This window comes from Eschrichtius robustus, chromosome 2 (assembly GCF_028021215.1).
Source record: "Eschrichtius robustus isolate mEscRob2 chromosome 2, mEscRob2.pri, whole genome shotgun sequence".
Classification (NCBI taxonomy): Eukaryota; Metazoa; Chordata; class Mammalia; order Artiodactyla; family Eschrichtiidae; genus Eschrichtius; species Eschrichtius robustus.
This window is the reverse complement of record NC_090825.1, coordinates 33,923,098-33,947,851: the sequence shown is the minus strand read 5'-3', so window position 1 is coordinate 33,947,851 and position 24,754 is coordinate 33,923,098. Positions and strand designations below refer to the sequence as shown.

Sequence of the window (24,754 nt, the reverse complement as noted above, 5' to 3'; positions counted from 1 at the left end):
AAAATTAATGCACAGAAATCTCTTGCATTCCTATACACTAATGATGAAAAATCTGAAAGAGAAATTATGGAAACACTCCCATTTACCATTACAACAAAAAGAATAAAATACCTAGGAATAAACCTACCTAAGGAGACAAAACACCTGTATGCAGAAAACTATAAGACACTGATGAAAGAAATTAAAGATGATACAAACATATGGAGAGATATACCATGTTCTTGGCTTGGAAGAATCAACATTGTGAAAATGACTATACTACCCAAAGCAATCTACAGATTCAATGCAATCCCTATCAAACTACCAATGGCATTTTTCACAGAACTAGAACAAAAAATTTCACAATTTGTATGAAAACACAAAAGACCTCGAATAAACAAAGCGACCTTGAGAAAGAAAAACGGAGCTGGAGGAATCAGACTCCCTGACTTCAGACTATACTACAAAGTTACAGTAATCAAGAGAGTATAGTACTGGCACAAAAACAGAACTATAGATCAATGGAACAGAATAGAAAGCCCAGAGATAAACCCACACACATATGGTCACCTTATCTTTGGTAAAGGAGGCAAGAATATACAATGGAGAATAGAGAGCCTCTTCAATAAGTGGTGCTGGGAAAACTGGACAGCTACATGTAAAAGAATGAAATTAGAACACTCTCTAACACCATACACAAAAATAAACTCAAAATGGATTAAAGACCTAAATGTAAGGCCAGACACTATAAAACTCTTAGAGGAAAACATAGGCAGAACACTCTATGGCATAAATCACGGCAAGATCCTTTTTGACCCACCTCCTAGAGAAATGGAAATAAAAACAAAAATAAACAAACGGGACCTAATGAAACTTCAAAGCTTTTGCACAGCAAAGGAAACCATAAACAAGATGAAAAGACAACCATCAGAATTGGAGAAAATATTTGCAAATGAAGCAACTGACAAAGGATTAATCTCCAGAATTTACAAGCATCTCATGCAGCTCAATATCAAAAAAACAAACAAACCAATCCAAAAATGGGCAGAAGACCTAAATAGACATTTCTCCAAAGAAGATATACAGATTGCCAACAAGCACATGAAGGATGCTCAACATCACTGATCATCAGAGAAATGCAAATCAAAACTGCAATGAGGCATTACCTCACACGGGTCAGAATGGTCATCATCAAGAAATCTACAAACAATAAATGCTGGAGAGGGTGTGGAGAAAAGGGAACCATCCTGCACTCTTGGTGGGAATGTAAATTGATACAGCCACTATGGAGAACAGTATAGAGGGTCCTAGAAAAGCTAAAAATAGAACTACCATATGACCCAGCAATACCACTGCTGAGCATATACCCTGAGAAAACCACAGTTCAAAAAGAGTCATGTACCACAATGTTCATTGCAGCTCTATTTACAATAGCCAGGACAAGGAAGCAACCTAAGTGTCCATCAACAGATGAATGGATAAAGAAGATGTGGCACATATATACAATGGAATGTTGCTCAGCCATAAAAAGAAATGAAATTGAGTTATTTGTAGTGAGGTGGATGGACCTAGAGTCTGTCATACAGAGTGAAGTAAGTCAGAAAGAGAAAAATTCCTCAAACTAACACATATATATGGAATCTAAAAAAAAGAAAAAAAAAAGGTTCTGAAGAACCTAGGGACAGAACAGGAATAAAGACACAGACGTAGAGAATGTACTTGAGGACATGGGGAAGGGGAAGGGGAAGCTGGGACGAAGTGAGAGAGTGGTATGGACATATATACACTACCAAATGTAAAATAGATGGCTAGTGGGAAGCAGCTGCATAGCCCAGGGAGATCAGCTTGGTGCTTTATGACCATCTAGAAGGGTGGGATAGGGAGGGTGAGAGGGAGACGCAAGAGGGAGGGGATATGGGGATATACGTATACGTATAGCTGATTCACTCTGTTATACGGCGGAAACTAACACAACATTGTAACGCAATTATACTCCAATAAGGATGTTTTTAAAAAGAATAGTCTCATTCTGATGATAAAGACTCATTCCTGTCCAGTTTAAAATCAGTCTCATGTATATCAAAGGCTTTCTCTTCTCCCTAAATATAGGGCTAGTTTGTGCCTCCAAAAGCTTGGAGTAGAGAAAGAGGTGTGCGCATGGACTTCACACACACACACACACACACACACACACATCCCTTTGTGAGATTATTCTTTCATGTGGTGGCAGAGAGCTTGAAGAAAAATGATATATCCTTATATGGCTGCCACGACTCTCTTCTGTTATAACTGCCTTTTTTTACATGAACTAACCCTGGCATGTCGAGGGTGCTTATTAATTTAAGAGCTACTTTCAGGGGAATTTAATCCGAAATAACATTAGCTTAAGGTAAAGTTTTGTTTCTCTATCTCACAAAATAAATGCAGAAGAAGGCAGTCTAGGGATGGTCTGGTGATTCTCTCATTTCAGATAGGACTGGTGCTCCTTCCTGCTTTCTGTTCTGCCATTCATTTTTTTAAATCTAATATTCATAATTTATTTTTTATTGAAGTATAACTGATACTTTACTTATTTATTTATTTTTATCAAAGTAAAGTTTTCTCTTCTGACATTCTTAAATTTATTTCATGATCCAAGACTTCCCTGCTGGAGTACAAAGGAAGGAAGACCAGAAATGGAAACAGTCTCTCTTTTTAATGAGAGTTCCTGGGAAACTTATCATGGCGTCCATCTCATTACCCTTCTCTTATTCACATGGCCGCGTGGACCTGCAAGGGAGGCTATGAAATGCAGTTCTTTGGCTAGAAGCAAAAGTGTTTTTGAATAAAATTAGAGTTAAATGACTGAGGGAGAGAATGAATGATGGAGTAGGAAGCCAACAGACTGTGCTTTTTTTTACTTTGAAATATATATTTTAAACAATGCAGACTGTTCTAAGGCAATTTTCATTTTTAAAACCGTGTGTCCATAATTGTTACTTTTAAATTTTTCTTCTATTTCTTTGCACCAACTTTTTTTTTTTTCACTTTTAACACTGATTCGCTCTCACATTCCTCTGAGCTACAAGTGAACAAACACTTGTAGGGACACATTAATTTGTTTGTTTATTTATTTATGAGAACACTACAGGGTCTTTTTCTGTAACATTCCACTGATAGAATTCAACCCAAAGATGGCTCTATCTACCCTCCTCAGTATTAACCACAAGTGGTCCACTTTGTATGAGCTTCTTGCAGCTGGGGTCCCCTCACCCAGCAGATGGCCTTCTAGGGAGTACTTAAAATGTTCCCATTGTCCATTTAACCCAGAGGAAACGTCTATCTTTATCCTTGCAATACCCAACCATGAGAATACAGACTGTCCTCTGGAACTGTCTGAATTTCAGCTCAGTCCTACCTCTCTAGCCCCTTTCTATACTCCTCAGTCCTCTTTTATATGGCATTGAAGATGTTTGTGAGAGTAGCTGGCCCTACGGCTTAAGTTTTCAGAAAGTGGCCTTTTGTTCTCAGCTATGGGCTTCAGTTCCTGGAAACAATTTTACACACTGGTGCACTGATTGTTAACTCTAAAGTTGACATTAGAGAAGAAACTTATATTTGGAATAATCAAGGCGTTCTTGTCCTCTCAGCAAGAGAAGGACTATGGCTAACCTTTTGTTAGCAGGAGCCATCCATTTACTTAGATTTAGCAAGTTACCCAGGGATTAATTGACTTAAAAGCTCATGCTCTTAACCACAATACAAATACACTTACAAAGCTATATAATTATATATGACTCTTGTATTACAATTAATAACTGTTAAAAAAGTGTTCAGAGGATGTACAGGCTACCATCAGCTAGGTCGATCAGGATTAGCTTCAAAATATAGCCAGGAATTGATCTGGATGCAGATAGGCAGAGAGGAGGGACAATGCAACATTGATTGAGTAGGGCTTGGCATGGTAGCAAAGGAACAATGATCTTATTAGTTTAGAAAATTGTCAATTTTTCAGATGATAAAGAGGGATTAAGGAGGATGGAAAAATGATTCTAGAAAGAAAAGTTGATTGGATCAAAATATGGAAGATTTTGATCATCAGAATTTAATAATTCAGACTTTAATTTGAAGGCAATTGGGAGTAGTACCATGTTTAAAATGAAATTTTAGAAAGAGGAATCCCAGAGCATGCCAGATAAAATGAGAGTCTGAAAGGAGAGAAATTGGGGGAAAGAATAGCTGGGTGGTAAGTTAACATATGAGTTGGCTACACGCCATCTCTTCTTTTCTATTCTTCATATATAAATGCTTGCTTTCCTCTCTTGGACAGCTTTTATTCAGAAGATATCTGTGTGCTTGATACAAGCTCCAGTCATCACTTTACTTCAACCGCTTGTAAGTTTTTGGCCGAGAAATGTTTGAACAATCAGCAATTCCATTTTCTACATGTTGGTTCATGCCAAGAAGGTCCACAGCTAGAATGGGGTCTTGAAAGGACAAAACTTTCATCCAGTAGCACAAAGAAAGAATCCTGTGGCTATGACACCTGCTACGACTGGGAAAAATGTTCAGGTAAGCTCCAACAGTGACCCATACTAGAAAAGCTCTCACTTAACCTTCATCTCAGCTAATATATCTTACTTGCATTTATACATTCTTTCTTTAAAATAACCTTTCCTGAATCAAAAATAATTCTTTTCATTGTCAAAAAAAATTTATGAATTGATTGAAATAGAAGGGAAAAGTAGAACCCAACCCACCCACAATTTTGGTGTAAATCTCTCCAATCTTTTTCTGCACATACATAATCAGTCCCACCCTTAGACCCCAGTCAGAAGAACACCCATCCTGATCTATGCTTTAGGTACCCTTCTTCCCCATCCCCAGCTTTGGAGGGCCTTTATCAAAATTTTCTAAGTTTCCTCTGGCAGTTGGAACCAGCTGAGGCCAGCAGAGATAGAGTGCCCTGAGCCTGGATGTGGATACCAATTACCGGAAGCATTTGCCTCAAATTTTTTGAAGTCCTCTTGCAGTGCCTGGAATCAGCCCAGGCTGGCAGGGTTATATAGGCAGGATGTCTTGAGCCCACACATAGTCCCTCATGAGCCCAGGCCCTGTTTCTTCCTTGTGGGACATTCTCCTACCCTCTACTGCTTCTCTCCCCCACCAGGCATGGGGTCAACCAGATGCTCCAAGGAGCTCTGGGACTCCACCTATAGAGTCATCCCTCGCTCACAGCTAGACCTCATTCCCAGAGAGCAGCCTGGTGAGCCACTGGCCAGCAAGGTAGTCTTTCTCCAAATTGCTTGAGATCAGACAGCTAGTATGTTGCTGACACTAATTTGGAGTGACTTTAATCATTTATATAAAGAGGCACCCCATTAAAAAAATGTCCCTGGGGCCTCACACACCTCAGGGGTGGCATTGATTATGTTACAAGATTTTTAAAAAATAGGATCATATACTACATCTTATTTTATATACTGTTCTTTTTCACTAAATATATCATGAAACTATTTCCATGTCATCATATGTTATTCTGCCACATAATTTTCTTTCTCTTAATTTAATTTTAATTATTTTTTTATACAGCAGGTTCTTATTAGTGATCCATTTCATGCATATTAGTGTATATAAGTCAATCCCAATCTCCCAATTCATCACATCACCACCACCCCCCCCCCCACCGCTTTCCCCACTTGGTGTCCATACGTTTGGTCACTACATCTGTGTCTCAATTTCTGCCCTGCAAACCGGTTCATCTGTACCATTTTTCTAGGTTCCACATATATGCGTTAACATACGACATTTGTTTTTCTTTTTCTGACTTACTTCACTCTGTATGACAGTCTCTAGATTCATCCACGTCTCTACAAATAACCCAATTTCATTCTTTTTTATGGCTCAGTAATATTCCATTGTATATATGTACCACTTCTCTTTATACATTCGTCTGTCGATGGACATTTAGGTTGCTTCCATGACCTGGCTATTGTAAACAGTGCTGCAATGAACATTGGGGTGCATGTGTCTTTTTGAATTATGGTTTTCTCTGGGTATATGCCCAGTAGTGGGATTGCTGGGTCATATGGTAATTCTGTTTTTAGTTTTTTAAGGAACCTCCATACTGTTCTCCATAATGGCTGTAATTTACATTCCCACCAACAGTGCAAGAGGGTTCCCTTTTCTCCACACCCTCTCCAGCATTTATTGTTTGTAGATTTTCTGATGGTGCCCATTCTAACTGGTGCGAGGTGATACCTCATTGTAGTTTTGATTTGCATTTCTCTAATAATTAGTGATGCTGAGCAGCTTTTCATGTGCTTCTTGGCCATCTGCAGGTCTTCTTCGCAGAAATGTCTATTTAGCTCTTTTGCCCATTTTTGGATTGTGTTGTTTGTTTTTTTAATATTGAGCTGCATGAGCTGTTTATATATTTTGGAGATTAATCCTTTGTCCGTTGATTCATTTGCAAATATTTTCTCCCATTCTGAGGGTTGTCGTTTCATCTTGTTTGTAGTTTGCTTTGCAAAACTTTTAAGTTTCATTAGGTCCCATTTATTTTTCTTTTTATTCCATTACTCTAGGAGGTGGATCAAAAAAGATCTTGCGGTGATTTATGTCAAAGAGTGTTCTGCTTATGTTTTCATCTAAGAGTTTTATAGTGTCTGGCCTTACACTTAGGTTTTAATCCATTTTGAGTTTATTTTTGTGTATGGTGTTAGGGAGTGTTCTAATTTTATTCTTTTACATGTAGCTGTCCAGTTTTCCCAGCACCATTTATTGAAGAGGCTGTCCTTACTCCATTGTATATCCTTGCCTCCTTTTTCATAGATTAGTTGACCATAGGTGTGTGGGTTTATTTCTGGACTTTCTATCCTGCTCCATTGATCTATATTTCTGTTTTTGTGACAGCACCATATTGTCTTACTTACATATTGATTACTGTAGCTTTGTAGTATAGTCTGAAGTCAGGAAATCTGATTCCTCCAGATTTTCCCTCAAGATTGCTTTGGTTATTGAGGGTCTTTTGTGTCTCCATACAAATTTTAAGATATTTTTTTCTAGTTCTGTAAAAAATGCCATTGGTAATTTGATAGGGATTGCATTGAATCTGTAGATTGCTTTGGGTAGTATAGTCATTTTCACAATATTGATTCTTCCAATCCAAGAACATGGTATATCTCTCCATCTGTTTGTATCATCTTTAATTTCTTTCATCAGTGTCTTATAGTTTTCTGTATACAGGTGTTTTGTCTTGCTAGGTAGATTTATTCCTAGGTATTTTATTCTTTTTGTTGCAATGGTAAATGGAAGTGTTTCCTTAATTTCTCTTTCAGATTTTTCATCATTAGTGTATAGGAATGTAAGAGACTTCTGTGCATTAATTTTGTATCCTGCGACTTTACCAGGCTCATTGATTAGCTCTAGAAGTTTCCTGGTGGCATCTTTAGGATTCTCTATGTATACTATCATGTCATCTGCAAACAGTGACAGTGTTACTTCTTTTTTTACAATTTGGATTCATTGTATTTCTTTTTCTTCTCTGATTGCCATGCCTAAGACTTCCAAAATTATTTTGAATAATAGTGTCAACAGTGGACATCCTTGTCTTGTTCCTGACCTTAGAGGAAATGCTTTCAGTTTTTCACCATTGAGAATGACATTTCCTGTGGGTTTGTCATATATAGCCTTTATTATGTTCAGGTAGGTTCCCTCTATGCCCACTTTCTGGAGAGTTTTTATCATAAATTGATGTTGAATTTTGTCATTAGCTTTTTCTGCATCTATTGAGATGATCATATGGTTTTTATTCTTCAGTTTTTTACTATGGTGTATCACAGTGGTTGATTTCTGTATATTGAAGAATCCTTGCATCCCTTGGATAAATCCCACTTGAATGGTGTTTGATCCTTTTAATGTGTTGTCGGATCCTGTGTGCTAGTATTTTGTTGAGGATTTTTGCATCTATATTCATCAGTGATATTGGTCTGTAATTTTCTTTTTTTCTACTACCTGTGTCTGGTTTTGGTATCAGGGTGATGGTGGCCACATAGAATGAGTTTGGGAGTGTTCCTTCTTCCACAATTTTTTGGAAGAGTTTGAGAAGGATGGGTGTTAGCTCTTCTCTAAATGTTTGATAGAATTCGCCTGTGAAGCCATCTGATCCTGGACTTTTGTTTGTTGGAAGATTTTTAATCATAGTTTCAATTTCATTACTTGTGATTGTCTGTTCATATTTTCTATTTCTTCCTGGTTAAGTCTTCAAAGGTTATACTTTCTAAGAATTTGTCCATTTCTTCCAGGTTGTCCACTTTATTGGCATAGAGTTGCTTGTAATAGTCTCTTCGGATGCTTTGTATTTCTGCTGTGTCTGTTGTAACTTCTCTTTTGTCATTTCTAATTTTACTGATTTGAGTCCTCTCCCTCTTTTTCTTGATGAGTCTGGCTAATGGCTTATCAATTTTGTTTATCTTCTCAAAGAACCAGCTTTTAGTTTTTTGATCTTTGCTATTGTTTCCTTTGTTTCTATTTCATTTATTTCTGCTCTGATCTTTATGATTTCTTTCCTTCTGCTAACTTTGGGTTATGTTTGTTCTTCTTTCTCTAGTTCCTTTAGGTGTAAGGTTAGATTATTTATTTGAGATTTCTCTTGTTTCTTGAGGTAGGCTTGTATTGCTATAAACTTCCCTCTTAGAAGTGCTTTTGCTGCATCCCATAGGTTTTGGATCATTGTGTTCTCATTGTCATTTGTCTCTAGGTATTTTTTGATTTCCTCTTTGATTTCTTCAGTGATCTCTTGGTTATTTAGTAACGTATTGTTCAGCCTCCGTGTGTTTGTGTTTTTTACGTTTTTTTCCCTGTAATTGATTTCTAATCTCATAGCGTTGTGGTCAGAAAAGATGCTTGATATGATTTCATTTTTCTTAAATTTACTGAGGCTTGATTTGTGACCCAAGATGTGATCTATCCTGGAGAATGTTCCATGCACACTTGAGAAGAAAGTGTAATCGGCTTTTTTTGGGTGGAATGTCCTATAAATATCAATTAAATCTATCTGGTCTATTGTGTCATTTAAAGCTTGTGTTTTGTTATTAATTTTCTGTTTGGATGATCTGTCCATTGGTGTAAGCGAGGTGTTAAATTCCCCCACAATTATTGTGTTACTGTTGATTTCCTCTTTTATAGCTGTTAGCAATTGCCTTATGTGTTGAGGTGCTCCTGTGTTGGGTGCATATATATTTAAAATTGTTATATCTTCTTCTTGAATTGATCCCTTGATCATTATGTAGTGTCCTTCCTTGTCTCTTGTAACATTCTTTATTTTAAAGTCTATTTTATCTGATAGGAGTATTGCTACTCCAGCTTTCTTTTGATTTCCATTTTCATGGAATATCTTTTTCCATCCCTTCACTTTCACTCTGTATGTGTCCCTAGGTCTGAAGTGGGTCTCTTGTAGACAGCATATATATGGGTCTTGTGTTTGTATCCATTCAGCGAGCCTGTGTCTTTTGGTTGGAGCATTTAATCCATTCACGTTTAAGGTAAATATCGATATGTACGTTCCTATGACCATTTTCTTAATTGTTTTGGGTTTGTGTTTGTAGGTCTTTTCTTCTCTTGTGTTTCCCACTTAGACAAGTTCCTTTAGCATTTGTTGTAGAGCTGGTTTGGTGGTGCTGAATTCTCTTAGCTTTTGCTTGTCTGTAAAGCTTTTGATTTCTCAATCAAATCTGAATGAGATCCTTGCCGGGTAGAGTAATGTTGGTTGTAGGTTCTTCCCTTTCATCACTTTAAGTATATCATTCCAGTCCCTTCTGGCTTGCAGAGTTTCTGCTGAGAAATCAGCTGTTAACCTTATGGGAGTTTCCTTGTATGTTATTTGTCATTTTTCCCTTGCTGCTTTCAATAATTTTTCTTTGTCTTTAATTTTTGTCAATTTGATTACTATGTGTCTCGGCATGTTACTCCTTGGGTTTATGCTGTATGGACTCTCTGCACTTCGTGGACTTGGGTGGCTAGTTCCTTTCCCAAGTTAGGGAAGTTTTCAACTATTATCTCTTCAAATATTTTCTCGGTTCCTTTCTCTCTCTCTTCTCCATCTGGGACCCTATAATGTGAATATTGTTGCGTTTAATGTTGCCCCAGAAGTCTCTTAGGCTGTCTTCATTTCTTTTCATTATTTTTTTATTCTGTTCCGCAGCTGTGAATCCCACCATTCTGTCTTCCAGGTCACTTACCCATTCTTCTGCCTCAGTTATTCTGCTATTGATTCCTTCTAGTGTAGTTTTCATTTCAGTTATGGTATTGTTCATCTCTGTTTGTTTGTTCTTTAATTCTTCTAGGTCTTTGTTAAACATTTCTTGCATCTTCCCAATCTTTGCCTCCATTCTTTTTTGGAGGTCATGGATCATGTTCACTATCATTATTCTGAATTCTTTTTCTGGAAGGTTGCCTATCTCCACTTCATTTAGTTGTTTTTCTGGGGTTTTATCTTATTCTTTCATCTGGTACATAGCCCTCTGCCTTTTCATATTGTCTATCTTTCTGTGAATGTGGTTTTTGTTCCACAAGCCTCAGGATTGTAGTTCTTCTTGCTTCTGCTGTCTGCCCTCTGGTGGATGAGGCTATCTAAGAGGCTTGTGCAAGAGTCCTGATGGGAGGGACTGTAGATGGGTAGAGCTTGCTGTTGCTCTGTTTGGCAGAGCTCAGTAAAACTTTAATCCGCTTGTATGCTGATGGGTTGGGCTGGGTTCCCTCCCTGTTAGTTGTTTGGCCTAAGGTAACCCAACACTGCAGCCTACCCGGGCTCTTTGTTGGTGCTAATGGTGGACTCTGGGAGGGCTCATGCCAAGGAGTACTTCCCAGAATTCCTGCTGCCAGTGTCCTTGTCCTTACGGTGAGACACAGCCACCCTCCGCCTCTGCAGGAGACCCTCCAACACTAGCAGGTAGGTCTGCTTCAGTTTCCTATGGAGTCACTGCTCCTTCTTCTGGGTCCCAATGTGCACATTACTTTGTGTGTGTCCTCCAAGAGTGGAGTCTCTGTTTCCCCCGGTCCTGTCAAAGTCCTGAAATCAAATCCTGCTAGCCTTCAAAGTCTGATTCTCTAGGAGTTCCTCCTCCTTTCCTAGGTTGGAAAGACTGACGTGGGGCTCAGAACCTTCAGTCCAGTGGGTGGATTTCTGTGGTATAAGTATTCTCCAGTTTGTGAGTCACCCACCAGCAGTTATGGGATTTGATTTTATTGTGATTGTGCCCCTCCTACCATCTCATTGTGGCTTCTCCTTTCGTCTTTGGATATGGGGTATCTTTTTTGGTGAGTTCCAGTGTCTTCCTGTCGAAGATTGTTCAGCAGTTAGTTGTGATTCCAGTGCTCTCACAAGAGGGAGTGAGAGCACGTCCTTCTACTTCACCATCTTGAACAAATCTGTGACTGGTGTCTTTCCACATAATGTTCAATGTCTGCAAAAGCCTATATGGACATTCTGTGATTTATTTAATCAATCTTCTGTTAGTCCTTCAGATTTTTCCCAAGGTTTTGCTATTATAAGCAATGCTATAATAGACAAGTCTATCACAGATAGATCTATACTCTAAGACCATTTCCTTAGACTATACCTTAGAAAATGGAATTTCTAGATAAATATTATTTTAAAATATAAAGTCTTTCTTGGTACAATGTATCAACTTGCTTTCCAGAAACGTTTTTATCATATTATATTCATATTGACAATGAGTGATAAAGACTGCCTTCCACACCCTCACCAAAACTTGGAGCTGTTATCCCTTTATAGCTCTGCCTATTTGATACTTAAGAGGTAACATTACCTTTCCTCTTTCTGTAAGTGTATTGCCTATTGGCATTTCATTTGTGAATTGCTTAGAAGCAGAAACTTCACAGCAGTACATTTGCTCTAAGATGAAATTGGAACCCGAAATGGTTCAACTAAGCTTCATATAATACAAAAATACGGGTTGAAGATTAGTATTTAACAGAACTCAAATAGGCAGCTAGATTTCCCTTATGGCACATCTTCAAAAAATCATCTGAAATCGTGGCATAAAGTAAGCAATGGAAACTTATTGAATTGCTAACATCCAACTTTTGCCAAAACCACGTTACTTCTCAAAAACAAAGACAAAAACCTTATTATTACCCTTAGCTTCTCTTTAACTTTTCAACCCAATATTCTTCAACTCAGTCCTTGAAAAGGGGAGAGACCTTATAACCCACATCCAGGTTCTTCCTGATCCACTTAAAACTGATTATCAAGACCCAGCTCCCTTGACAGGTGGTGGGATTGAATCCATGAGAGAGGGTCACCATGGGTGGCACAGTCAGCAGGCCATCTGATGGTGGCAACTCAGCAGGACAGTGTCTGGGGCTTCTGACCTTCATGCCGTATCAAAACAATGCAATTTCACATAAGAGACTGCAAACTAGGGCCGGATACGTACAGTGCCCAACTCTAATCATTTTTAAATCATCATGTAGGTAAACATTACTATTCATTTTTTTGCTGCCTGACCAACACCATTACCCAACTGACATCTCTCTCAGAGAAAACAATTTGCGGTAGACAAGAGCTGAAAATACTATGCAACTACGTATTTATTTAAATAATGTAATTAAAATATAACTTTTTCTCTAAAAATTATAATGTACAAACATTATTGTCAAAAATATATACAGAAAATAAAAGGGATTTGGACAGCAGGGAGGATAAATGGTTCCTGTCTGTACCACAATAGGTAGCACAGGTATTTGGGGATGTGTTTAGTGTTAGCATCTGTTTTCCTTACTTATCATGGAGAAAAAACTTCATGGAACTCTTCTATTGCAAAGAGTTTCTTTTTTTTTTTTCCTTTCCTTTTCCCACAAATTATTCTTTCCAAACCTGTCTAACAATATGTGGCTTATGATTTAGTCAAAATCTATCTTTACTATTAGCCCTTTGCTGTACGTATATCTAAATACCACAATTCCTAGAAATCTGTTTGCCTTTAAAAAAGAACATAAAGAGGGCTTCCCTGGTGGCACAGTGGTTGAGAGTCTGCCTGCCAATGCAGGGGACACGGTTCGAGCCCTGGTCTGGGAAGATCCCACATGCCGCAGAGCGACTAGGCCCGTGAGCCACAACTACTGAGCCTGCGCGTCTGGAGCCTGTGCTCCGCAACAAGAGAGGCCGCAATAGTGAGAGGCCCGCGCACTGCGATGAGGAGTGGGTCCCGCTCGCCACAACTGGAGAAAGCCCTCGCACAGAAATGAAGACCCAACACAGCCAAAAATAAATAAATAAATAAATAAATTTATTAAAAAAAAAAAAAAAGAACATAAAGAGAGCAACACTCAGCTCTACCCACCACCAGTCCCTCCCATCAGGAAACCTGCACAAGCCTCTTAGATAGCCTCATCCACCAGAGGGCAGACAGCAGAAGCAAGAAGAACAAGAATCCTGCAGCCTGTGGAACAAAAACCACATTCGCAGAAAGATAGACAAGATGAAAAGGCAGAGGGCTATGTACCAGAAGAAGGAACAAGATAAAACCCTAGAAAAACAACTAAATGAAGTGGAGATAGGCAACCTTCCAGAAAAAGAATTCAGAATAATGATAGTGAAGATGATCCAGGACCTCGGAAAAAGAATGGAGGCAAAGATCGAGAAGATGCAAGAAATGTTTAACAAAGACCTAGAAGAATTAAAGAACAAACAAAAACAGATGAACAATACAATAACTGAAATGAAAACTACACTAGAAGGAATCAATAGCAGAATAACTGAGGCAGAAGAACGGATAAATGACTTGGAAGACAGAATGGTGGAATTCACTGTTGCAGAACAAAATAAAGAAAAAAGAATGAAAAGAAATGAAGATAGCCTAAGAGACTTCTGGGACAACATTAAACACAACAACATTCGCATTATATGGGTCCCAGAAGGAGAAGAGAAAGAGAAAGGACCAGAGAAAATATTTGAAGAGATTATAATCGAAAACTTCCATAACATGGGAAAGGAAATAGCCACCCAAGTCCATGAAGCACAGAGAGTCCCATACAGGATAAACCCAAGGAGAAACACACTGAGACACATACTAATCAAATTGGCAAAAATTAAAGACAAAGAAAAATTATTGAAAGCAGCAAGGGAAAAACGACAAATAACATACAAGGAAACTCCCATAAGGTTAACAGCTGATTTCTCAGCAGAAACTCTACAAGCCAGAAGGGACTGGCATGATATACTTAAAGTGATGAAAGGGAAGAACCTACAACCAACATTACTCTACCTGGCAAGGATCTCATTCAGATTTGATTGAGAAATCAAAAGCTTTACGGACAAGCAAAAGCTAAGAGAATTCAGCACCACCAAACCAGTTCTACAACAAACGCTAAAGGAACTTGTCTAAGTGGGAAACACAAGAGAAGAACAGACCTACAAACACAAACCCAAAACAATTAAGAAAATGGTCATGGGAACATACACATCGATATTTACCTTAAATGTGAATGGATTAAATGCTCCAACCAAAAGACACAGGCTCGCTGAATGGATACAAACACAAGACCCATATATATGCTCTCTACAAGAGACCCACTTCAGACCTAAGGACACATACAGACTGAAAGTGAGGGGATGGAAAAAGATATTCCATGAAAATGGAAATCAAAAGAAAGCTGGAGTAGCAATACTCATATCAGATAAAATAGAATTTAAAATAAAGAATGTTACAAGAGACAAGAAAGGACACTACATAATGATCAAGGGGTCAATTCAAGAAGAAGATATAACATTTATAAATATATATGCACCCAACACAGGAGCACCTCAATACATAAGGCAACTGCTAACAGCTGTAAAAGAGGAAATCGACAGTAACACAATAATAGTGGGGGATTTTAACACCTCACTTACACCAATGTACAGATCATCCTAAATGAAAATAAATAAGGAAACACAAGCTTTAAATGACACAATAGACCAGATAGATTTAATTGATATTTATAGGACATTCCACCCAAAAACAGCAGATTACACTTTCTTCTCAAGTGCGCATGGAACATTCTCCAGGATAGATCACATCTTAGGTCACAAATCAAGCCTCAGTAAATTTAAGAAAACTGAAATCATATCAAGCATCTTTCCTGACCACAACGCTATGATATTAGAAATCAATTACAGGGAAAAAAACGTAAAAAACACAAACACACGGAGGCTGAACAATACGTTACTAAATAACCAAGAGATCACTGAAGAAATCAAAGAGGAAATCAAAAAATACCTAGAGACAAATGACAATGAAAACACGATGATCCAAAACCTATGGGATGCAGCAAAAACAGTTCTAAGAGGGAAGTTTATAGCTATACAAGCCTGCCTCAAGAAACTAGAGAAATCTCAAATAAATAATCTAACCTTACACCTAAAGGAACTAGAGAAAGAAGAACAAACATAACCCAAAGTTAGCAGAAGGAAAGAAATCATAAAGATCAGAGCAGAAATAAATGAAATAGAAACAAAAGAAACAATAGCAAAGATCAATAAAACTAAAAGCTGGTTCTTTGAGAAGATAAACAAAATTGATAAACCATTAGCCAGACTCATTAAGAAGAAGAGGGAGAGGACTCAAATCAATAAAATTAGAAACGAAAAAGGAGAAGTTACAACAGACACAGCAGAAATACAAAGCATCCTAAGAGACTACTACAAGCAACTCTATGCCAATAAAATGGACAACCTGGAAGAAATGGACAAATTCTTAGAAAGGTATAACCTTCCAAGATTGAACCAGGAAGAAATAGAAAATAGGAACAGACCAATCACAAGTAATGAAATTGAAACTGTGGTTAAAAATCTTCCAACAAACAAAAGTCCAGGACCAGATGGCTTCACAGGTGGATTCTATCAAACATTAAGAGAAGAGCTAACACCCATCTTTCTCAAACTCTTCCAAAAAATTGCAGAAGAAGGAACACTCCCAAACTCATTCTATGAGCCACCATCACCCTGATACCAAAACCAGACAAAGATACTACAAAAAAAGAAAATTACAGACCAATATCACTGATGAATATAGATGCAAAAATCCTCAACAAAATACTAGCAAACAGAATCCAACAACACATTAAAAGGATCATACACCATGATCAAGTGGGATTTATCCGAGAGATGCAAGGATTCTTCAATATATGCAAATCAATCAATGTGATACACCATAGTAACAAACTGAAGAATAAAAACCACATGATCATCTCAATAGATGTAGAAAAAGCTAACGACAAAATTCAACACCAATTTATGATAAAAACTCTCCAGAAAGTGGGCATAGAGGAAACCTACCTCAACATAATAAAGGCCATATACGACAAACCCTCAGCAAACATCATTCTCAATGGTGAAAAACTGAAAACATTTCCTCTAAGATCAGGAACAAGACAAGGTTGTCCACTCTCACCACTATTATTCAACATAGGTTTGGAAGTCCTAGCCTTGGCAGTCAGAGAAGAAAAAGATATAAAAGGAATACAAATTGGAAAAGAACAAGTAAAACTGTCACTGTTTGCAGATGACATGATACTATACATAGAGAATGCTAAGGATGCCACCAGAAAACTACTAGAGCTAATCAATGAATTTGGTAATGTTGAAGGATACAAAATTAATGCACAGAAATCTCTTGCATTCCTATACACTAATGATGAAAAATCTGAAAGAGAATTTAAGGAAACAGTCCCATTTACCATTGCAACAAAAAGAATAAAACACCTAGGAATAAACCTACCTAGGGAGACAAAACACCTGTATGCAGAAAACTATAAGACACTGATGAAAGAAATTAAGGATGATACAAATAGATGGAGAGATATACCATGTTCTTGGATTGGAAGAATCAATATTGTGAAAATGCCTGTACTATCCAAAGCAATCTACAGATTCAATGCAATCCCTATCAAATTACCAATGGCATATTTTACAGAACTAGAAAAAAAAATCTTAACGTTTGTATGGAGACACAAAAGAGCCCGAATAGCCAAAGCAGTCTTGAGGGAAAAAAACGGAGCTGGGGGAATCAGACTCCCTGACTTCAGACTATACTACAAAGCTACAGTAATCAAGACAATATGGTACTGGCACAAAAACAGAAACATAGATCAATGGAACAAGATAGAAAGCCCAGAGGTAAACCCACGAACCTATGGTCAACTAATCTATGACAAAGGAGGCAAGGATATACAATGGAGAAAAGACATTCTCTTCAATAAGTGGTGCTGGGAAAACTGGACTGCTGCGTGTAAAAGAGTGAAATTAGAACACTCCCTAACACCATACACAAAAATAAACTCAAAATGGATTAGAGACCTAAATGTAAGACCAGACACTATAAAACTCTTAGAGGAAAACATAGGAAGAACACTCTTTGACATAAATCACAGCAAGATCTTTTTTGATCCACCTCCTAGAGTAATGGAAAGAAAAACAAAAATAAACAAATGGGACCTAATGAAGCTTCAAAGCTTTTGCACAGTGAAGGAAACCATAAACAAGAAAAAGACAACCCTCAGAATAGGAGAAAATATTTGTAGACGAATCAATGGACAAAGGATTAATCTCCAAAATATATAAATAGCTCATGCAGCTCAATATTAAAAAAACAGACAACCCAGTCCAAAAATGGGCAGAAGATCTAAATAGACATTTCTCCAAAGAAGACATACAGATGGCCAAGAAGCACATGAAAAGCTGCTCAACATCAATAATTATTAGAGAAATGCAAATCAAAACTACAGTGAGGTATCACCTCACACCAGTTAGAATGGGCTTCATCAGAAAATCTACAAACAACAAATGCTGGAAAGGGTGTGGAGAAAAGGGAACCCTCTTGCACTGTTGGTGGGAATGTAAATTGATACAGCTATTATGGAGAACAGTATGGAGGTTCCTTGAAAAACTAAAAATAGAATTACCATATGATTCAGCAATCCCACTACTGGGCATATACCCAGAGAAAACCACAATTCAAAAAGACACATGCACCCCAATATTCATTGTGGCACTATTTACAATAGCCAGGTCATGGAAGCAACCTAAATGCCCATCGATAGACAAATGGATAAAGAAGAAGTGGTACATATATACAGTGGAATATTACTCAGCCATAAAAAGGAACGAAATTGGGTCATTTGTTGAGACGTGGATGGATCTAGAGACTGTCATACAGAGTGAAGTAAGTCAGAAAGAGAAAAACAAATATCATATAATAACGCATATATGTGGAACCTAGAAATATGGTACAGATGAACTGGTTTGCAGGGCGGAAATTGAGACATAGATGTAGAGAACAAACGTATGGACACCAAGGGGGGAAAGCAGTGGGGGGGGAGGGGGTGGTGTGATGAACTGGGCTATTGGGGTTGACATGTATACACTGATATGTATAAAATTGATGACTAATTAGAACCTCCTGTATAAAAAAAAATAGAAAAACCTATTTATTAGGTTTATAGACATGTGTGCAATTTAAAAAAAAACAAAAAACACTACTGTTACCTTGAAAAAAAAAAAGAACATAAAAAGTTTGAATACTTACCAATACTGGTCAAGTTAGCAGAATGTCTTGGGGTAGTTCTACTAAAACATGAACGTTTCTTTTTTTTTTTTTTTAAATTATTAGCACCTTTAATTATTATTTATTTATTTATTTGGCTGTGTTGGGTCTTCGTTTCTGCACGAGGGCTTCCTCTAGTTGCAGCAAGCGGGGGCCACTCTTCATCGCGGTGCGCCGGCCTCTCACTATCGTGGCCTCTCTTTTTGCGGAGCACAGGCTCCAGACGCGCAGGCTCAGTAGTTGTGGCTCACGGGCCTAGTTGCTCCGCGGCATGTGGGATCCTCCCAGACCAGGGCTCGAACCCATGTCCCCTGCATTAGCAGGCAGACTCTCAACCACTGCGCCACCAGGGAAGCCCTGAACGTTTCTTAATAAGAGATTTAAGTCATTTAAAATATCCTTTGATCCTACACACAGTTAGAAAACTGAAAGCCTTTTTCCCCCTAAAGATATGGTCTGCCTGTGCCAGCCTTCTTAGTTGGTGAGCAAAAGTCAGTGTCACAGAGATTTCTGTTCCTGTAGCACTACAGAACAGCGTCAATGTACAAACCACAGCATTTATAAAGAGAGGAACCTGAAAATGTATTTTATACCCAACCCACTCATGGCAAGTTGGGATATTACTAATCTTGAGTTGAATTGAATGTTACCTTGATTAAATTGTGTTCTTGATTACATTGTGTACTATGTTGCTCTTTTCCTTCTCCATCAAAAATGAAATGAGAAAAAGTTTAAAATGGAACTTCAAAGTAACATGAAGTTCACTTTGCAAAACTTAGAACACAGAAGCCTTCCCAAGGAGCCTATTTTTATAGCTATGAAATGTTTTATCTAAATTTCAAAAATATCCAGCATCAACCAACAGGAGGGGAAAATGTATTCAATAAACATCCATTTAGTATCCAATATGCCAAAGTCACTGTACACCATAAGGTGAGAGGTGTGATGATAAAGGAGCTTTGTACCCTCAAATTGTTCAGTTTGGGGAGTTAATTTTCACAGTTTTTCCAAATAATTACATGAATAACTTTAATACAAGACAGTATGTGACAAGAGCGGTAAGAGAGATAAATACCTTCTGGCCAGGAAGGGTTTCATAAGGATGGAAACATGAATTAGTGGAGGTGGCAGGAAGGGCCTTTTCATGCTAATAATCTGAAAATCATCTTGCTAAGAGTATTTAAGCTATAACCATACTACAAGAGTGGTGACCATGGCCTTTCCACAAGCCTGGGGAACTGACCTCCTCTCTAGAGGTAGAAGTCTCCTGTCCTTCACCAAACCCTATAGTTTCCAACAACAAACAAGACTCTCCCCAACTAGAATTTCTCTAGCTGGTTGGCAAAGGCATAAAAGGGAAATTCACGCCTTTTCATGAACTATTTCCTACTGAGGACAGGAAGCTTATACGCTTAATGCTCATCTCCCCATTCCCTTTCCCTATTTTCTCCCATCAGTTGAGACACATGGGAAAGAACTGATACCTGCCTCAAAGAGACTACAGCCTGATTCTCAGGCTGACTCAGATCTTTTGGCAACATAAATTATCACAGATCCACCAAATACATTTCTTTTTGAATACTTATACCTGCACCCTCAATTTCAGAATTGAAATCAATTGATGAAGCAGAATTAATTGAGCATCTTGTTAACAACTGAATGGGATAAACAGATGGAGGAACCATAGTTACTGCTCTCTAACAAAGCACTTATAACTGTCTTGGGAGAAAGACATATGGAAAGCTAACTAACAAGAAAATATAAAAACATCAGAGGTAGTGCTGACAAATTTACACCATTAAAGTTTATTTAAAGGAAACATCAGTGGGGGTACGTGGCTATAAAATGCTTCATGAAAGAGGTGAGGCTTGTAGACATCGGACATGTGGGGAACTGGAAAAAGCACATCAATCCGGCAAAAGAAGGGGCTAGTGTGGGCAAAGGACAAAACCTGGAACACCTTCAGGGTCTTGCTTGGGAAAGAGAGAGGGAGTCACTCTACCTGGGATGGAGAAAGCAGAAAAGATAATGTTGCGAAGGGATGTTGAGACCATCTGTGGAGGACCTTGAACTTTGACTAAAACATGAGTGTATATAAATGAGCCTATATCCATTTACTTAAAACTGATTTAATATGCTTGGCTTTGGTAAGTTTACCCCTAAATGATCATTTTAAAACTCTTTCATGAACACAAGATTTATATGAATTATGAAGTGTTAGGGTGGTTTTGAAACCAGGCCTTATAAGAGTATCACCCAATTTAACTGCTTATTAAAAATCCAGATTCCTAGTCATAAGCCAGGAATATTCTAGAAAGAAATTAAAAATGTGACACAGAGTTATGTTAAAAGAGTTCAGGCTTGCGAGTCATTCATGATTTAAAATATGCCTCTACCACTTACTAATTGTGGGATCATGGGCAAATCACTTAACCTCTCTGAGCCGAGTTTCTTCATCTGTAGAATTAGTATAATGCCATATAGTTCTTATGTTTATTGTGAGAATTAAATGAAATAAAGCACACAAAGCACTTGGCATAGTGTGTGGTTTCATGGTGCAGGCTCAATAAATGATACCTTCTATAAGTGTTCCCAGGTGGTGCCGATGAGAAAAGAACATGAACGACAGACTGAAGACATTGTGGAAATGGATTGATTGGATGTGGGTAGTGAGTGAGAGGGAGGTGTCAGAGGTAGCCCAGCTCTTGCATCTTACTGACTTACCAGTGCCCTCTCCTCTCTTATTCCCAGATCACTCCATTCAGCCACAGTTGGGTCATTGCCTTTGTTCCAGCATTCTCACTCATTGCCACCAAAGTGCTCACTGCTCTGGGGACAAGTTAGGTAAAATCAAACCCTAAAGCACTGTGGTGAGTCACACTGTCTCTCTCATTGCAGCTGCCACCTCCAAGTGTGTCTGCCTATTGCCCTCCCAGTGCTTCAAGAGTGGAAACCAGCTCTTCTGCGTCAAAATGGGATCATCAATGAGCGGGAGAACAGTGAACATCTGTGAAGTAGGAGCTGTCAGGTGTGCCAACAGGAAAGTGGAAATACTGCATCCTGGGAGGTGTTAGACCTAACACAGTTACTGATAAACAGATTTACTGCCCCAAAATAATCCCTACAAAAGGACACTCTTGAACCAGCAGCAGACTGTCATATCCAGGAGTTACCAACATAAATCCTTTTGTGTTCGTTTCACATTATTGTTCTCCCTGCCTCCCGTGTCTTCTCCCCTGTCCAGTTCCCATCCATGATGCTCTGTAGCATACCCCTAGGTAATAACTTCCACATCAATCTAATAAATTCTTCTGTTCATGTTGCACTAAAATGATGGGACTTCTGAGGGCCTTACGAAGCCTGTGTTATTAAGCATCCTGACAAGTAGAAATCTGAACAAAAACTGTAATTTTCTTCAATGAATCGATAAGCATAGAAATCTACAACAACTTGTATAACACATTCTTGAAACCCAACCTTCATGCATTCACTCAACAAATAATTGTGAATGTCTACAATGTTCCCAGTACTGTTTAAGGTGCTGGGGAATCAGCAGTGACTAAAACATACAAAAGCCCTTGCCTTCATAAAGCTCACATTCATGTGGAGAAAGACATGCAGAATATAAAATAAGCATATAAAATATATAGTACGTTTGATGGTGATAATTGCTATGGAGAAGATAATGCAGGGAAAGGTGAGTCCCATCCTTAATCCTCATCTTACACAAGGAGATGTTCTATAGTTAATAAGCATCACAGTAAGGATGATTGGACTCAAGTGGAAGTTGCCTTGTTTAAAGTAGTTAATAAACTTCTGGAGTTTTCTCCTTAGGAGACTCTCTTTGCCTCAGCTAAAGTGCATCAGAAAGCTTTTAAGCTAAAGTGTGTGATGGATGGAAAATCATAAGAGAATTTCAAAGGAATAATTTTTAAGGTAAGGCATATCTTTCGTATTAGGCCATACCATGTAGACACCCACTTCTTAGAGTATCATTTTGAATTGGGGAAGAGAAACATCTTTGGAACAGCAGTTCTCAAACATGAGTGCGCATTGGAATCACTTGGAGTACTTGTTAATACAGATGCCTGCGACCTACCCCCAGTTTCTGGTTCAATAGTTCTGGGGTGGGGCCTGAGAATCTGTATTTCTAACAACTTTCCACGTGGGACTGCTCATGATGATCAGGGGTGTCGCATTTTGAGAACCCTTAGCCTAGAAATGGAGTCATCAAATGGCTAATACAACTACTAAAATAATGATCTCAAAACTTTAGCCAGCCAATCTCCAAGCAGGTGAGTGGAAGCAGATTCCCTTCCTCTAACTCACTGGGATGCCCACCTAATGGAAGGGGTCTATGAGTCACAGCCATCTGGCAGCACCCTCTTTAGGTCTTATATATTAAATCTCACTCCTCCATCTCATTAATCATAAGATCTTGGCAAAAATATGAAACATCTTGGAATATCAAAGGCTAAGTATGAGGAAGGGAAAAACCAAGAAAGAGAGAACACATTTTCCTGGTATAACGGCAACTGAGTGGGAATTGATCTTTGCCCAGGAGTCAGTGACGCATCTTTTCCCCAGTCATGCCACCCTACACCCTTCTCACTACAAAAATGGTGCAGGCCACTCTTGTAAGCTTCGCGCCCTCAGCACTCCCAAGACGCCAAAGTGAGGGCAAAGTTTAGGCATTAAATATTCCCACATTCAAAGGAGAACCACCACCAACTGAGTCAAGACACTTTGCTCAGGACTGACGACTCTCACACCAGCTCCACACCTTTCCAGGCTGTACAGCAGGACTAGGGGTGGGAGGGGAGCCATAGGGCTCTGCAGGCACAGGAAGGCAGTGTTCATAGTGAGAGTCCTGTTATCTCCCTCAAGTCCTTTTCTTCTCCTTGGTGAGGAGGAGGAGGATGCTGTAAGTATCCACTGAAGCCAGGCAACCAAAGCCTTGAAAGAATCATTTGCCAGGGCACCTACATCCGGGATATACAGTGCTGCCCTCGATGGCTGGAGGCTGTGGGATCTTAGAGCTGCCACTGGTGAGCAGGTTGCTGGAGGAGTTTCTGGGAGGCATGGATTCACACCGGGAGAGTTCTCTCTTACAGGACCACAAGACCACTTCCTGCCTAGGGCGTGCTGAAGGCAGGATGCTGACAGAGTGGTCTGCACCATTTCCATAGTGACAAGGGAGTGCTGTGGCATGACTGGGAAAAAGACGGGTGCAGCCCTTTCTCCATCTCAGTCCCAGGGTGTAAGGAAAGAATGGAGAACTTTGGTGGTTCCCATGGCTCCCTAGGAAGGAGCAGAGAGAAGAGGAAAAGCAGGAGCTCTGAGGCCACCCTGCATCTTGGACACGAACCTATGGAAAGCACCAAACGGAGACTTAGCTGCCTCTCTCACAGGAAGTTCTGGGGGACGGTGTTGGTAGGAGAAAGGCAAACACCACCCCAGGGAAACACAGGGGCCACCAATAACATAGAACCAGATTTATTGAGAACAAGACCAAAGGGGACACCCCTTCACTGACTCCTGCCATCTCTCTGAGTCCACTTCCTTCCAACACCAGACCCAGCAGATGCAGGGGACAAGGTGTCCTAGAATGAGACATGCCTCTCCATCACTTCTATGAGGGGTAGGAAATTTTCGAAAACAATCTGCATCCCTCCCCTACCCCAAGTCCTCTGACCCAGAAGCCTGGCTGACACTGGAGGTGGGGAAAGAGATGAGATGTAAACTGGATATAAGATTAGAGACTTAAACTGGACTGACCTTTAAAAATAGTGACTGACCAGAAATCCATGTGATCTGTCTCAGACTTAATTGAGGCAAAAGAAGACAGGGATTTGGCAGAACCTAGAGAAAACCATGACTATTATTAGCTTGTTGGGGCTACCATAACAAAGTACCACAACCTGGGTGGCTTAAAATAACAGAAACATATTGTCTCACAGTTCTGGAGGCCAGAAATCTGAAATCAATCTGTCCACCAGGCCACGTTCCTTCTGAAGACTCTAGGAGAGGATTCTTCCCCGCCTCTTCTGGCTTTTGGTGTTTGCCAGAAATCCTTGCCATTCCTTGGTTTGTAGATGCATCACTCCAGTCTTTGCCTCCATCACCTCATGGCCACCTTCATTGCCTTCCTTCTGTGCATGTCTGTCTGCCCAAATGTGCATTATCTT

The 24,754-nt window shown here is 39.1% G+C and overlaps 1 protein-coding gene across 1 annotated transcript in view; it reads left to right on the top strand.

Annotated features, from left to right (window-relative positions):
* The window catches only part of C6 (complement C6), a 92,472-nt gene extending 70,777 nt beyond the window's left edge, over window positions 1–21,695 (top strand). The window contains exons 17-18 of the mRNA XM_068535284.1: window positions 4,289–4,530; window positions 21,465–21,695. Of these exons, the coding sequence (XP_068391385.1) occupies window positions 4,289–4,530; window positions 21,465–21,640 (418 nt within the window). The 3' untranslated portion in view covers window positions 21,641–21,695. The remainder of the gene's footprint in view (window positions 1–4,288; window positions 4,531–21,464) is intronic.
* Window positions 21,696–24,754: the final 3,059 nt, after the last annotated feature.